This window comes from Mercenaria mercenaria, chromosome 17 (assembly GCF_021730395.1).
Source record: "Mercenaria mercenaria strain notata chromosome 17, MADL_Memer_1, whole genome shotgun sequence".
Classification (NCBI taxonomy): domain Eukaryota; kingdom Metazoa; phylum Mollusca; class Bivalvia; order Venerida; family Veneridae; genus Mercenaria; species Mercenaria mercenaria.
In genome coordinates, this window is record NC_069377.1 from 62,881,596 (window position 1) to 62,899,569 (window position 17,974).

The window sequence follows — 17,974 nt, forward strand, 5'->3', positions numbered from 1 at the left end:
TACTAGTAAACAGTATTCATAATTATCATTTACACCCTGATTTCTGTTTCGATAAAAACTATATCGATACGACGTCCCATAAAAATAAGGTAACTGTTACTTACGACCTTATATGGCCTATACATTTTAGGAAACTGCATGAAAATGGCTATAACCTGAACAGAAAATATTAATTGTGTGATCCTGTTTATTGAACCAAAAATGACATTTTGTTAATGATTTAGAAATATCTACTGAAGAAAAAGGTCGTATCTGCCACCTATTACAACCTTTTAAGATTGCATATTATGTGATTTTTGATACAACAATTATACAGTAAATAGGTCGTAAGTAGCAGATACGACCTTTCATTATTGAAAACTTTAAAGGTCCATTACTAAGGGAAAGTGAGTTGGCAATTTTTTTCACAGCCAGTGCATAGACTTCTGCAAGACACTAAATAATGAAGATTGGCAGGTCAAAATTTACAGAAGGTCTTTGGAACTCAAAGAAATGTATGTGTATTATGTTGAAATTTCAATGAATCGACAGAATGACCCCCCAGGTCTTTTTAACTTTCTTCATACTTCATAGAAAAATAATTGTACATATACTGCGATTTATTTCGAATTTCTACATACCAACTTTCATTTTCCAATAAAATGAAAGAGTTTCTGTGCTTTTTAAAAGAAATTAAAATGTTCACTTTCCTTAGTATTGGACCTTTAAAACAGCATATAGAATTTATACAATTTCTTAAATATCATTATACCGATAAATACATGACCATCGGTACTGTAAGTATTTAAAAGCATTAGCTATGAGGATGAAATACAGATATGATTTTTTCCCCAGTTTTCTCAAAAGTACTGTTTTTCACTTACGACCTTTATTTCTGGGGTGTCGAATTATCTGTGAATTTTATGTTGTTATAATTTTCATCTGACTCTTGTATTCCGTCTGCGACTAAGCTTAGCAGAATTTAAAGAAACTCCCGTACTATGAAAATTCCGATAGTAAGTAAATCGGTCATGATCCGTTATATAGTGTTTACACATGAACTTTCGAGAAGCTGTTTCTTTGAAAATGTACTTTAATGTCAGATCGTTAAAAATGGTTTGCGGAAAGTACCATGTCTACGTGAGTTTCCTGTTTTTACTTTCTGTTTCGTGAAATTTTGATATGTTAGGTTATTGTGTATTAATTTTCTTTAAACATAATGCTTACTATTCCAAGTGTTTATGTATCACGTATTTATGTTTTATCAAACTTTAAGTATATAACAATATTCACATGCGGGTTTCGGGGAAGTTTAGTTGTAGTTAACGCTTTTTTTTTAGAAATTCACACTTTCTTAATCAAAAAGAAACACTCAGACTCCTGAGACATAAATAACGTGATAATTGGTTTAGCCTAAGATATCCTGTTGTTTCTTGCTATTACAGAACTACCGCTCACCTGGTAGGAATGATAACTGTACTAAAATAGTTCACTATAAATGAAAGTGTTTATTTACCAGACATAATAGGTTTCGATGAAGTTCGGAACAGGATAAATTCAGAAAATAAAAGATGTAAGTAAAGTTTACATATTTGATTTAACCGACGGATATTTAGGAATGCAAGCGGCAGTTATCGTATTAGACTGGCTCCCGTCCCTATGTTTGTTCTTATTTACATATATAAGTTTTGTTCATTAAGAGGGAAGTAACTCCAGAAGGTTGTTTCTACATTGACATTTTTTATTGCCCCTGGCTCCAAACATAGGTTCAGCCATCAGATAAAACTGTGCTATTTTAGAGGCTTAAAAGTTTGTAATAAAATGTTTGCAGTATTAATATAAAAAATAACCATGCAGCCAGGGAGCCAGGCTATTATCGTATGAATGATTTAGATTCCAAACGTTTCCTTAATAGCATATATATGTATGACTTTCAACCACTATAATGGATATTTGTCTAGGAGTGACCCGGCTTCTTCTGTCCTTTTTATCATTAATTTCCTCGGTGACTGGTAAATGATTTCATCGAACCGCAAGTCTCAGTGATTATATATCTTTTCATTATCAATTAAATTTTATTGGAAACACATCCAACTTTTTGACAATTTTTTTCAAGGTAGACGGTGCTTTCATTGCAAACTGCAAAGCAAAAGTTAAGTAATTATTTCAAAATAATAAGAACATTGTTCTTTCTTTGATTTTATCTCTGATCAGCTTGATAGCTTGAAATTTGTATTATCTTAATTGCCAGCGTTACGGACAAATCAAAACTGTATTAAACACGAAAGCTTAGGGGAATGACATGGTGCCACATCACTATGAAAAACGTCTAAAAGGAAAAACCTACATTCAAAATATGCAACCGCCCTTAAAATATTCCACAAAAAAAGGGGTACGTGTAAATTTTATACACGTACACAGCGCCATAGCACGTGTATACAAGTATTACGAAAGATTTGAAAACATGTATAACGCACATTTCCAGTCCTATGCGAAGGGGCTTGAGGGGTGATGCATTTATTGTTACCTCTTTTGAGTAGACTCAATAAAACCAAATCTACTATTATTTGTTTGAGTTAGTCTCAGTTCCATGTGCAATTAGAACTCCAGACAGTTTGCATAGAGACAAGGGTTAAAGAGAAGAAAATGAGATTTTGCACGAATGATGTACTTTCAATTAAAACTAGGTAAACGTTCAGCTAAATCACTTCAAGTAGGATCCAGAACGAAGTCCATTTTGGTATTTTATAGGGCAAAAAGGTTTTTAAAGTGGTCACGCTATACTCGTTCGGATGGGTATATACCAGTTCTTTAAGTTTGCTTCATGAAATGTAAGAACGAGTCCACATAGTAAACAATTCTAAAAGGATCATATTCAATATTAATTGTCCAATTACCATCACATGTCAATGAGAACATAATTATTTGACATTGCAAAAAATTAAATGAAAATGTATTTACAGTAGCACAAGTAACTACTGACAATTGAACTTTACAGTTTAATACAATAAAACAATTGTATCATTTTTACCTTCAAATGTGTAAAGAATAATTAAAGATAAAACATGTTTTAAGATCATTTCACTCGGATTGTTTAACGCGCCTTCCGGTGTGAGGTTCAATATAAATGTCATGGGGTTGTCAACTTTAATTAAAATATTAGTCAGTAGAAAGGTATTAGTGATTTGTTGTGGTGGATATTTAACTGTCATTGCTGTAATTTACATATAACCTGATACTGGTGGACTGCATTGTTACCATTGATAAATTAATTAGATTTTCTTCTAAATTTGTCTACAGTGACTTGCTCCGGTTCAATTAATGATTAATCACGTATGGACATGAGAAGTTTTGTTTCTCCCATATATAATGATTGATCACGGCGGTTGTCTTATTGTGCACGTAGTACCATACTAGTCTCAGCATCCTTCGTGAATATTTCAGGATATGTGCAGGTTTTTTTTTTCGCTTGTGTTTATTTAAGTGCTAGAAAACGTGTTTCTTATGATTCTCGATTTACGACTAAAAATACGTGTGTTCTTTTCAATATGTTTATGTCTAATGCGCATTTTTATGTCTAATTTTGTTCAATTTTTGACGTGAGTTTTTGTGAACAGTTTATTAATCATTAATCTTGTATCATTAGTTACACTGCATATTCTCCGAGAGACTAATAGTACTCTTGTTATAAAATGGTGCATTTTGATATTCAATAGAAATGCGTATATCATTTAATACTTGGCTTTCTCTTTCGAAAATACTGTTTCTGGGAATTTTATGGTGTTTCGTATTTTCTCTATCTCTGGTATTCCACCTGTAAATTGGCCGAGCAGAATTCAAAGAAATACCAGCAGCCAGAAAATTTCATTAGCCATTTGTATATAAATCAATGTTGAACCGTTACATTGTGTATATATTTTCGGGCAGCTGTTTCCATGGAAAAGTAAATTATTTTTGAACTGTTGTGGCAGACTGTGGAAAATAAGTTCTACGGAAAGTACTAGTACCAGTGCTGAGTGAGTTTTATGTTTTTACTTTCTGTTTTCATTACATTTTTACGTAAAGATATTGTACATTTACGTCAGTGTATATTGTTCCCTTTACGTAGAAATTGTTTAGTATGATCAAAATATATATCCGTTTTCACATACGGATTCCGAGGTAATTTAATTGTATTTTTTGGAAGAATCTTTATAGAAAATCACAGCTGATTTATTATTCCAAAAGAAGTATATAAATAACAGTGTTCGCTATTCCCACATATTCTCATAAAAATAAGTTGTTATGGCCTTGCCCAACCTCCATCCTCCTCCCACAAAGGCGACTGAGAAGTGACGTATACTCACCAAAGTTACGACCAAAAATGATAAAAGGTCACACTTTCATATCTATGTCAAACATTTTATGAAAACCCACTTCTCGGAGGGGGTAACCACGCCCGTACCTATCCCGAGCATTTAGGGCTCTACCAAAATGATGTCTGCAATGAGATCGTTATGTGTCTCCGTCTTTTCTTGCGTCTAGACAAATGATATATTAGGATATGCCCATCAAGACCAGAGGCCACCATTTCATACGTATATTTCTAAAATTTCCAAGAGAAAACCCCACGGCCACCCTTAAAGGAGAGGGTACGCTACCACCCCCACCCCACCCCGTACTCGCTACCACCACCACCACCACCACATCCCCACCCTGTACTTACCGCCATTCGACGCTGAGGTCTTCGCCCTTAACCTCAGCCCCCATCTCTGTAAAACATTCTGCACTCGTACCTGTTAAAGCTCTTGTTTTAGTTCACTTAGTAGGAAAGATAATTTTGTATAGATTAATTCATTTTTCGTATAAAAAGAGAAAGTGGTTTCTTTGTCAGATGTTAGATTTATTTTACTAAGTTCTGAAGAGGAAAATCTGGAAAAAGTTTAGGTGTTAGTAAAATTTTCATATTGGACTTAACAAGTTGTTGCCTGTATTGTTTTAGACCATAGTTGTTTGAGGTTCTTACATCAGAAATGCAATTTTGGGGATATTTTTTTAAAAGCTCCCGAAAGATGTATTTAGCCAATGATGTACATGCATATACATAAAATGTATACTTGAAATGATGCAGTAACGTATATTATGCAATGTATATAAAGTTTGCTAATTTATCAGTTATACATTTAGTATGCTCGAACTATTTTTTTAATTAAACATATTCAGCTTTAATAACCGGTCCCATTGGCATTATTTCACCCTACAAAAGTATAAACATGATAGTAACCTGCAAGATCGTGAAAGGCTAATTACTTTTAGAATTCACATATGATCGTGCCAATTTTAGAAAGTTTGAATTATACATATTTTTATACGTTCGTATAATCATGTATGTACAAATATATACATTAGACGACTTAACAAGGAAACTTGAGAACTGTACACAAAGGTATTTTAGATATATCCCGGGTAAAAAAAATTTCATGTGCATGCCGGTTATTAACAAAAATATCATTCAAAGTTGGAAGATTAGTATCGCTTAAAAAATTTGTATATCCTGAAATATGAATATCAGTATAGTGTGAACATTCTATCCATCCTCTTAGTTGCGCATTTTCACTAAACGTTGCATGTTCGTTTCTATTTCGAAAATAGTAAAAATATTGTTTTTGAAGTACCAGGTGGAGTCTCATATAAATTAAAAGTTGTAATAAAAATGAAATTCTATACTTATTGCATGAAATTCTCATACAGTAATCGGGAGCGCAGAAGTAGCAAGAATGATTTGAGGTCTGATAATGTCAAAATTGTATAACACACCTTTCTAATGATTAATTTTTATGGTAGAAACAATAACCTTTGTCTTTTGGTGTTTTTTTTCCCGTTATTTTGTTTGACAAAGAACTGATACTGTAATACCGTTATTATTAAAAGGTTATCATTATAACTGCAGAAATGACAGGGTTTTTTTTACCGAAACCAGAATTTGTGGTTTACAAGTGATACAGACTGTATTGTTACGATTAAATACAAGTTCTTGTTTGTTGATGATAGTTGTGAAAAACCATAATGATTTTGTGAGAGCTTCTGTGCATAATCCCTTATCAGAGACAAACATTTATTTCAGATGCTACAGTAAAACCCACACTTGATGACCATGCTCGTTACCGCGTGCTTGGTAACATTCTGGTGAAATTTGAATTAGTTTGAATTTTGTGTACCATGCCTTTAAGCGACGCAGATTGTGTGGCTACTTACAAAATTCTTATTCTCGGAGACTCTTCTGTCGGCAAAACTGCGTTACTGAGATGCTTAACTGGCCGAGATTTCCAAGACAGACAACTCCCAACCATTGGTAATATATATATAGCTTCTTTTCAGTCTTCCACATTTCAAAGATATTTAACTGATGAGTTTGTTAAGGGAAACCTTTCATTCAGCACACAGAAAATGAGGCCATGTGAACATATCTAAGTGTACAGATATAGGGTGTAAGAAAGTTCGTTCCGGTTAAGCAAATGGTCATATTATTTTACTGAGATGTTAAAGAAAACAGGAAAGGTTCATACCATACCAATGAAAATGTTTTGGACTTTTGTTTTACATCATAGTAGTTGAATTGGTATTGCAGAAATAATAATTTTTTTATTTTATTATTTATTATACCAGATTTGTTGAGCGCCCTTTTCATATGAAATATACGTTCAAGGGCGCTTTACAATTAAACATGTGACATATCGCAGATATGTAGGAAAATCACAAAACATGGCATATGCATAAGAAATTAGATCTGACATAAGAAATTAACCAAGTGTCTTTATTATGTCAGCATTTAATAAGATGAAAAACTATATATAACTTTATATATACATTACTTGCTAATGTTTTTCATATACTGATTAACTTTTCCATTTTGAACGAACTTTCCTTACTTCCTTTATAAACAATTATAAATATATAGTACCTCAATATCTTTTTCAAGCTGTTTCACTTTCGTTCAAATTACCATGAATGTACAATATTCATTTTAGATATATAAAAATACAGTTGAAGAAAATTTAATCCTATGCAAATACTTAATTTGTTAATTTCTAGTTGCATAACTTACATTTGGAGATTATAGGCATAGATATGATTAGTATTAGTAAATTAGGATACTCTCAATGGTTGCCGAATCCGCTCCACATTGAATGTACAGAATTTGTCTTTAGATATATTGAAAAACATGGTGAAATGAAATTGTCTTAATGTCTGTTCCTCCTTTTCAGCAACAGACTTTGTGAAAAAAAAGTTTGAGGTTGACGGTGCACTTGTTGAACTACAGATATGGTATTGTTGTTTTTTTCCTTAAATCAAAATGTGTAACATTTTTGTTTATACAGATTGTTTCGTGCAACTGAAAATATCTCCATGTGTATTCAATTACTTTAGATATATGTATTAATTATTTGAGCTCTCATCGTAGTATCGCTTAAAGGTTAGTGATATTATCAAGTAAAAACATCTAATCGAAGACTGTTGATCGATGTACATACGTATGATATACATGTTAATTAAGCACGTGCTATTGGAGAATTACAAGTGAATGGCTCCTTTGTCTGGAAAATGTCAGCAATGAATATAGTAAATGTTCCAATAATTGTATATGGGAGATACCATGTTTAGCTTTTCGGCGCAGTGGTGTAAGCTCATGACCTAAAATGACCTATGCCACGTGACTAAGATGGCAAATCAGACTGCTTGATAACCCATTATAGGTATTATTAGCTATACTGGTCCAGTGCCTAAATCCGGACATTTTGATGGTTTCATGACGATAACTTTGCATTCCGAAACTGCACTTGTATCACATTTCAAATGTATAATTTTAGGTTCTTTATAAATCTCTATACAAAACAAAAAAGTCGTATATTGCTGATTTCATTATAGAAAAAGTCATCCGAAGTGGACCAGTAAAAGCTGTCAAAATCGGCCTTCAGAGTGCTTAAATATTCGGACACTATTTCGGTATGTAATGCAACGAATCAGTGCACCAAAAAAAAATAACAATTAACCGACCTTTGTTTGAAACAAAGCAGTCACATTCAATCCAGTAAATGTATACAGACATCTCCGTTCGATCGAAGTTTTATTACCTGTTAATTACGTGATCATGAGTGGACTAGTTTCTAATTTAATGTGTAACTGCAAACTAATACGCAATAAAATCTATCTTAGCGAAAATTAATGTTATCCACTTTTCTTATCCACATGCAGATTTTGTTGCTGTCGTTATACTTTTTGACGCAACTATGCACTATAATGACGCCGTGTCGATTTTATCTTATGAATTGCTTCCCTTGTCTGCATTTTCTTCTCAGAGTTTTGAGTTAATTATTATATAACAGAAATCGGTTAAATTTCTTAAATAAATACTGAGGGTAGTACAGAATTGTAAAAATGTTTTTTGGTCAGTTTTGATCAACTAAGAAAAAGAGTCGTCTGAAACAGGCAGAATTGTTTTCTCATTAAATTAGTACCTCGCCGCACCTCAAACAACTGGCGTGCGCTGTATGACGTCATCCCCCACGACGCACAATTTTTACTTTTAGCGGTGCGGATATTTGAAGGTAATTTTCTCTGGAAATACTTACATTCACACACTGTTGTTGACAACTGGTCATTATGGCGTTCTTCTGCGTCGATCATGTTCATTCCAGTAAAAAATCATGATCGTAAAGCGTTTTTTAACGGTGTCCGAATTATTAAGCACTGTCCGGATTTAGGCACTGGACCAGTATACGAAAGATTTATGCAACAGTGAAAGAATGTTCGGTTTTTTCACTCTGTGTCTTTTGTGCCTCTGAGTGAAATGACCTAGCGATCACCCTGAATGATACTGTTTACAGTTTAAAAGTATGTGTCGGTCAGTATATTTAGCAAGTGTTTTGACATGTCTGAATAAACATAATAAGTATGTTTAATAAATACAATAAAACATCCAGGTGAATACTATTTTTATAAATTTACAGAAAGAGCTGTGCACGGTCGTATTACTAACTCCTTTTATATTATTGTATATTTATTAAAACACAAAAGAATGTTATATACTATCTTTAAAAATTACTATCCACTAATTGACTAGAAGAAAAGTAGGGGCATTATACAAGCATAAATATGCACTTACCTGTAAAACTTAAAACAATTGAAAACTGCTTGCATAAAGAAAGATATGTAATATGTATACATTTCTAAAAATGCAGTAACTTATATCGATTCTGTCAAATTTATTGATTATTAGTTAAATGTATATTGTCCGTTGATGGCGCATTTAGCTCGCTTCAGTCCACTGGCACCAGATCAGAAAGAAAATGCCTCTGTACATGATCGATATACCCTACTCCTAGGCATTCTATAAGAACCATGGTCATGAACGGGAAAATACACTAACCCATTTCAATCGCACATTTCTCAATTAAAATGTGCAGTTCGATAAATGTGTACTATGGATATTAAGCAAGCGAAAATTTATCTTCCATCGTGCACCAGTCACATTGTCTCAATGTTCCATAATGCAGAGATGCTCCACATATTTTTTGCTTAAGTCAACGTTATAGAAAAAACTTGCGTGAACTCCCCTAATGAACATCCGGTCTAGAGGTCACGACAGTGTGCACATGTTAAGCGAAATGTAAACAAACAAAAACAGAATGCAATATATTCACAGTTTTACGATAAGACTCGAAATGATGAATGAAATTCATCTTGTATATGATTTTGAATTTGAAATCATACATTGGTATACATCTATTCTGTTTATCTAATTCATTTTACACATTTATGTTGCATATAAACATTTTAGCGTACACGTGTAGTAAAATGACGACTGACATACATTTTCACATCAGCCAATCAGTGTGTGTCTGTAATCTAGACCGGAACTTCACCAGGGAAGTTCAAGCAAGTTTTTTGTGTACCGTTGAAAAATCTATAAACTCCACGTTGTTTTTCTAAGATAAAAGTATTGAAGAAATGTGACCGGTACACAATGGAAGAAAAATTATCACTTGTTAAATATCAATAGTACACATTTACTGAACTGCGTATTTTAGGTATGAAATACGCTATTGAAATGGTTTAGTATAGTTTCCCGTTCACGACCATGGTTCTTATAGAATACCTAGGGGTAGGGTATAACATGTACAGTGGCATTTATTTCTGGTCTGGTGCCAGTGCTTCAGTCGTGAACATTTTCGTGTAATGTCTCGAAATCAGTTGTGATATATATTCTTACTGTATGTGCATCAAGAAGATGTTTATATATTTTCAGGGATACCGCAGGTCAGGAGAGGTTTCACTCGGTCAACAGGTGGCAGTATCGGGGAGTCAAGGGTGTTGTCATGGTGTATGACGTCACGGATAAATCAACGTTTACTCATTTACCATACTGGCTGAGTAGCGTTAATGACGTAATTTTGTGTTTTATATGTTTTTCTTACTCTCATTTTGTTATGAGTGTAAGTTGTGGCCAAGTCGGATTTTGTGTCTGAAAACTAACTGTAAACACTATAATAGGTGTAATTCATTATTTAAAAATCACTTTTTATATTTCGCGCACAAAAATAACCTCAAATCCGATGTTATAAGAGGGGCTTCCGTGGCCGAGTGGCTAAGGTCGCTGACTTCATATCACTTAACCCTCACCGATGTGGGTTCGAGCCTCACTCGCGGCTTTGAATTTTTCATGTGAGGAAGCCATCCAGCTACGGAAGGTCGGTGGTTCTACCCGGGTGCCCGCTCGTGATGAAATAATACACGGAAGGCATCTGGGGTCTTCCTCTACCATCAAAAGCTGGAAAGTCGCCATATGACCTATAATTGTGTCGGTGCGACGTTAAACCAAACAAAGCAATGATGTTATAAGACTAATTTGAAACACTATGTTTTATACTATGCACCGCGTTATATCAGAAAGCACATGCAATTCTTATATAGGAAGTCATTAAAAACAATATGACGATGGTATCATAACTTAGATTGTAATGAGAAGTGGAAAAATCGAAAATGAAATATCCGTTGCCAATGATACCGCATCACTGTTGTTTATACGGACGTGATTTTCACGTAATTTTAGCAAGGTGGTATTTAAAGATTAAATCTGCATTTATATTTTTTGTTGTCGAAAGGAATATGATGAAAATCAAGCATCTATTTTTTTTCTAAATAAAAGAACGAAAAACGCGTATATTATTTTGCTTGGCAACGCTTTCAGAATCATTTTGTTATATCCTAATGAGCTTACTTCGTTGCTATGGAGTTTTGAAAGTTTTGATTTTATGTGCTGTTAAAACTTGTATTCAAATCAATTGGTGTCGATAACGCAACTCGGTGTCAAATCTTTTGAGCTAATTTATACAAAAATCAAAATAATTGCATTGTAATGGTGTAAAAACGCTCAGTCGTGTTCATTGCCAGTCGACTGCAACAGAAAACACAGCAAGAAGGAGTGAATAATTATTTTTCAAAGATTTAAACTTTTCAATTAACCGCTTTCATTTTGAATGAAACGAAATGCCTTTACGAATGGATTAAAATACAGAACCTAAAGTCCTTGTGCCACATTCGTGAATGTCCCCCGTCAAAGTTCAGCTTGTAACGAATATTATGAAACACTTTTTTATTTATTTGTTACATGATTCGTTTATTTCATACATGTTTTTTTTTTCAGGAGATAGCGCAAACACATAACAAGTATGAAGTTGTACCAATTGTGTTAATTGGCAACAAGTGTGACCTTCAAACTGACAGGAAGATCAAAACCAAGGAAGGAATGAAGGTAATGACTCGAAAGAATTCTACAGGTTTTAAAAATGTTACATTTACAAATATGTCCTGAATGCATGTCAATTGTTTGCAAGGTGTCGGAATCCTTGTTTTTGAAAGGTACAAACTACCTGTATGATTTGAAAGAAAGACGATATTCATGTACCGTACACAGTATACACCACTACTTTATTAATACATTGGATCAGTCGCGGTGTACGTAGTTCACAATATAAATTAAATAGTTTACATTACAGCTGGCTGAGAAAGAACTGACATCAGATTTCTATGAAACAAGTGCTAAAACTGGACAAAATGTGTTCAACGCATTCCATAAGTTGGCTTACTGTGTCACCGAAATATGCAATCCAAATGTGGTAAGCTAACGAACGTTTTTATATGTCGTTTCTTTCCTTCCATTAAATTCTAAAACTGGTACCAAGTAACATTTTAGAAATAACCTGCAATAACATGGAAACATGCATTTGATTATGTGATGCTTAAAGGGTGTTGCGCATTGCATTATCTCTTTATGAACAATGTCAAACCAAGTCTGCTTGCTTGGGGGCGTTCTTTGATTCCAAATGATCAGCTTATAGTTTTTATGTGGACACATTGTGGCACATGAGTTAGTCTTGAGTTAGTTTTACATTCTTTTTTGTTCCTTTGTACCTTTCTTCAATCATCAAAATCTACTTAATCTGACTCTGGGCTATTCATGTTTGTATAACTTAAAGTACAGCCCCGTTTACGTTTGATACTTTTTATTTTCGTTCATATTACACTGATAATTCCAAAAATATGCAATAAAATATTAATAGTCAGCTGCTGGTTATAAACTAGTTTTGAGGACTGTAAGACTGTGCTTTTCGACATCAAGACCGCTAACTTAAAGGTCAAGGTCTCACTAGGAGGTCAAACGGCAACATAATTTCCCCGCCCCCTCCATTAGTCAACCATTCATCAGGAGATTTAAATATTACTTGGCAAACATGTTACCCATAATAAAATGACATGCCTTTCGCAACACCCAGACCCCAAGCCTAAAAGTAAAGGTCACACTTGGAAGTCAAAGGGTAGGTAAGTTTTTCCTGTCCGGTCTGTAACCTAACCATCTGCCAAGGAATTTTAATATTACTCGGCACAAAATTAAATTTCCATATAATGAGACAACGGGTCAAGGTCGCACTTTGAGGTTAAATGTAAACATTTTTTCAAAGATTCTATGTCCTTTTTTGTCCAGTCAGTAACATTTTCATTCATGCATGGATAGTTAAATAACTTGGCATTAACATTCAACACAAAAAGCTGACGTGTCACATAGACGCAGAAAATGTTGGTGACTTTTCTTCAGATAGTTTTTCCTTTATAATATGACTATGTATTTCAATATATTTTTCTGTTTTCCAATGAATTTTAAATAACATGCAAATTTATTCTAAACCTTTTGCGTTTTAACAAGTTGTGTACATAGAACAATATTGTATAGACATCATTAACAGATGTGAGATCATTCGATTATGCTGCAGCTAAAATAATATGTCCCCTTCCGGTAGGGGCCCATGTATTGCTTGGCAATCCTTCATTAACTTGTAAAACTAAAAACCACTTTCATTCCAGACCCTTTGCTATTGAATACAAATGTCGATTTTAAAATTTTTATAGTCATATTTTATCTGATAAGTTTTAACATTAATTGCATCTGATATAAATGTCTGCATCATGTTTCTCTTGTTTTGATTTAGATGAAGAGCTACTATCCAAATATGATTAGGGAACAACCGTCTTTAGCAGTAACTGTACCCGAAACCAGAACGTATCCTGTTGTCAAAGCAAACATGACCAAAAACGTCGTAACAATCGAATGGCGAAATAATGTGTCAAAATCTGCAAATGATGTGAAAAGAAAGAAGTGCTTTAAGTGGAAATCAAAGAAATTGAAATTAAAACTGGCATGTTGTTGTTCTTCATCATCGTAAATTTTCAAAGGCCAGTTTGATGAAAGTACTTTAGGGGAAGAATTCAGGGATGAGCAGTGAACACGTGCATCACTTATTTTTATATCAAATTCTGATAAATCATATTGAAACGTTATGAAGTATGTTTAATTGCCAAAAATACTACATGTATTCAGGAAAAAATCCTGGCTGAACAAAATCTGATGACGAATTAAAGAAACCTAATACCATGCTTACCTACAATGCCGCCTTCGTGTTTTGGTAATTACAAGTGAAACAGTAGAAATACTTTTATTATTCAGATGTGATATGATTGTGAATAGTGTTATACTGTGTAGTTAAGATTGTAATCGTCTTAGCTTTGCCTTTCACATGACGTTTCTAGACTTACGTATGGCAATATAAACTGTGTTAAGGAATATCATGATAAGACGTCGTGAGAGAGGCATAAAGTGTAATAACATTTTGACGTTGACGTTGTTTGAAGTATAGAAGACGCTGATTATATTATATATATATATATATATATATAAGGAAATAAATTAAATGTTTCAGTAGCAAAAGCTTGTATGTGATAAAAAATCATACATTTCTGAATTTCCACATTGAATTTATTGAACCAGTTGAATAAAAACGGTGTCATGCTCGGCAGGGCCTCGTACTTTATTTAACTCGTTTAATAAATTCAGTATGAAAATTGGATTATCTGTCACTGTACATATATATTCATCACATTGAAATGAACTTAAAATCAAACAAATAAATAATATAACAGAACAAAAATTAAGACATAAATCGGCCTTTGTATATAATTTTGAAACATTAAAAAGTATGTGTGGTAGACTGTCTAGTGCTTCTCATGTGATGTATCAATTTACACGTGCTGATTTTCTGGCACTACATTGTTTGCACCTGGTATGAACAATAAACAATAACAATAATAACTCTCATTCGCGGGGTTAGTTTATAACCGATACGATTTCCGAATCACATTCATCTGTTCATAGAAAATGTCTCTTAAACATTTCACGAATTGTGATAAATTGCAGATCAAATGACGCCGAATATTGTATAAGAAAAGCACGAGTCCTTTCCTTACACTTGTTTATCTCTTGTATGTTTATAGTATCGGAATCGAGGTAGGAATACTTCCGTTTCTAGTGCATAAATTTGAAATGCAGATGTACAAACATATACAGCTAATATTCTAGCCGAATAAGGTCCACTACTTGAACTAGATATATGGACAAAATTACGAAATATCTGTAATGAGATCCTGGCATATTTTAGGACTATTCACTGCACTTTTCAGTACCCATAGGTTTCGGGCAAATTCCTTTCAAACTACTTAGGAAACAATGTCGACGATTTATTGTGTTTAATATCATTTAATATATCAGATACAGACGTAACGTTTTTAATTTGATAACTGCATCAACCATTTTTACTTCTCTATTTCTAAGTAATTTCTAAAAAAAATAAACACTGTTCGTTTGGATACATAAACTGCGTATCTATGTTTTGTTTTGCTTCACTTTCCAGCCTGCTCTCATTCGGATATTTTTGAATATTTATCATATTCTTACACTTAATAGAAGCTGTTTTAAACGCACAGTGCTACAGTAAAACTTCTTGTAATTACCAGTCATAACTGCATGTTCTTTCATACTTTGGAAATATAATATAATATTATACCAGTTTTATACAGCTTCATTTTCATGATAAACACGTCCAAAGGCACTTTACATAGCGTAAAATAATAAATGATCAAATTATTAACTAGTCATGTCAAACATTACTTTTACATGTGTCCTTATTAACTTTTATACGTCATATACATCTGGAGACTTTGAAATATATGACGCAGAAGCTTCTTCGGACCTTCATATTTTGAACCGTTTGATAACATTACTGATTAAAATGTCTCTGGAAGTTTCAACGAGTCCAATGATTTCTACTTGTCTGTCGATCGCACAATCGCTTATTCTTACCTCGTTCATTTTCCATGGACTAGAAGTAGACGGAGTGTTGTTTTTGCCCTTTTCGGCCGTGTGGTACTGCAGTTATGTTTCCACATATAATACATTCATCCAAACCTTCTAGTAAGATGATATTAAAACAGTAAGGTTGTTTCACTGACTAAAACAATCACCCTATGAAGTTTGAAGGCCATAAGCCCACACATTCTCAAGTTATTATCAGAAATAATTCCTATCTCAAAGCTATTGTGACCTCGAAACAATACTTGTCTCCTCACTACAGTCAATTATTTTGTGAAATATGAAGTCTCCAAGCCCTAAATGTGCAACAGTTATTTATCAGAAACCATTTCAGTTTAAAGTTCACTGTGACCTTGACCTACTGACCCCAAAAAACAATATGTCTCGTCTGTTGAATCTGCAATAATTCTGTGAAATTAAAAAGTAGTATGCACAAGCATGCTTCAGTTGTTAAGTGGAATTGTTTTCAGTCTGAAGGTCAATGTAACACTTGACCCATAACATTATTGTGATCATTTACTGATCATAGGCAAATATCCTCCGAAGTCTGAATGCTGAATATCAATGCATTTTTTTTTGAAACAGAAGGAATTGCGGTCGATATGAACTTGATATTGACCCCAAAACAATTTGGGTCATCTGCTGACAACAGGCAGACATCTAATGAAAACTGACAATCCGATGAAAACTGACAACTGTAGGCCAAAACGTTCTTTTCACGAAAAACGTATGTCTCTCACCACTTACCATGCAGAAATTGTAAAATGTCACAAATAAAATTGGATATTTTTCACTAAAATATTTAGATATTTACTTCAAATGTAGAAAATCATCATCAAATATATTCAACTTTACTAACCATGTCAATTAATTGCGTTGCTAAATTAATAAATAAATGTCATCCAGTAACAACTGATTTTTTAAAGACTTCTAGTTTTTTGTGGTATGAATTTTGGGTCTAGTACACCTCTAAGAGCCGTAACTCCAGGAAATATTACTGAACCATAAAATTCCAACTATATACATAACTAGGCTTGGCAGTATTTAAACTCCTGTAAAGTTTGGTGGAATTTCAACAGTGGTATAAAAGTAGCACAAATCAAAGAATTTGACAAATCTAGGTTAATGACTCTGTTGAAAATCATTTAATCAGAACATGGCAATAATATGGACAACTATGTTTCAAACTTATCACTCGCGAGGTTAAGTGAAATTCAGTCTAATTATATACAGCAAGGGGTGTAAACACCACCCAATAATAAAAACAGAAGTGGTCAAAACATCATAAAAATTGATGAATCAAGAGCTGTAACTCCACTGAAAATCACTGAAACGGAAAATGCTGATAATATGCATTAGAGGTTTGGGCACTAAAACACTCTTTTGGAGTTTGTGAAATTTCCGTGAAAAGGGTTTGGTTTAAAAACAAACTTTGTAAAAAAGGTTTGGGGGGGGGGAAACCTCCCCCAAAGAAGGGGCCAAAATAAAAAAAAAAAAGAGGCCCCCATAGTAGAAAATTTAATTGTTTGTGCGAAAACAGTAAACCTCATTTGCCCTTTTTTGCCCCTTGGGTCGGGGCGGGTCAATCCCCCGGAAAATTTTAAAAATTTCCACGGGGTTTTAAAACCCCAATAAAAAACCTTTGTTTTAATAAAGATGATTTAAAAAAGATGATTTAAAATGAAGAAAACATTGTCTTTTTTTAAAAAAATTATTTCCACTTAAAAATTTTAAAAACACTACACCGAGAGAAAAAAGGGTAAATAATTTTGGGGCCAAATAAACATACAGAAGTAAAATTAAGGTGGTTAAATTTTTGCCCAAAACTTTTATTTTCTGTTTTTTTTTAACCCCTTTTACTTCCTTTTTTTTGAAACCCTTCTACATAATAAAAAAAACTGAAAAAGCCATTAGAAATGACACAAAATTGTCCCACAATACCAAAAATAAATTAAAAAATTACCCAAAGAAAAAAAGAAAATTTCAAATTTAAAAATAACACAGCCGGGGAACCAAATGCTAAATATAAAAAACTAAAAATAACACAGAACCGGGAAACCAAATGCTAAATAAAAACAAATTTAATAAGGTGGGTTTATTTACAAATTATCCCCTTTTTTTTTAAAAAAAACAAGAAATACCCCCTTTGAAAATTTGTTTTTCCCATAAAATTTTTTTAATTTAATTTTGGGAAAAGAATAAAAATTACTTTAGGAGTTTTATTATTTAAAAAAACTAAAGAAATTGAAAAAATTTATA

The 17,974-nt window shown here is 33.2% G+C and overlaps 1 protein-coding gene across 2 annotated transcripts; it reads left to right on the forward strand.

Moving 5' to 3' along the window:
• The first annotated feature begins 1,350 nt into the window (after window positions 1–1,350).
• Window positions 1,351–15,412, forward strand: LOC123536991 (ras-related protein Rab-13-like). 2 transcript variants are annotated; one of them, XM_045320521.2, is made up of 7 exons: window positions 1,351–1,552; window positions 6,083–6,310; window positions 7,224–7,284; window positions 10,265–10,403; window positions 11,663–11,770; window positions 12,015–12,134; window positions 13,503–15,412. In XM_045320521.2, the coding sequence occupies exons 2-7, from the start codon at window positions 6,178–6,180 to the stop codon at window positions 13,734–13,736; spliced, it is 795 nt and encodes a 264-aa protein (XP_045176456.2). In that variant the 5' UTR covers window positions 1,351–1,552; window positions 6,083–6,177; the 3' UTR covers window positions 13,737–15,412. The 2 variants fall into 2 exon arrangements, with proteins under 2 accessions (XP_045176456.2, XP_045176454.2); XM_045320519.2 differs by lacking the exon at window positions 1,351–1,552 and adding an exon at window positions 3,442–3,995.
• The last annotated feature ends 2,562 nt before the right edge of the window (window positions 15,413–17,974 follow it).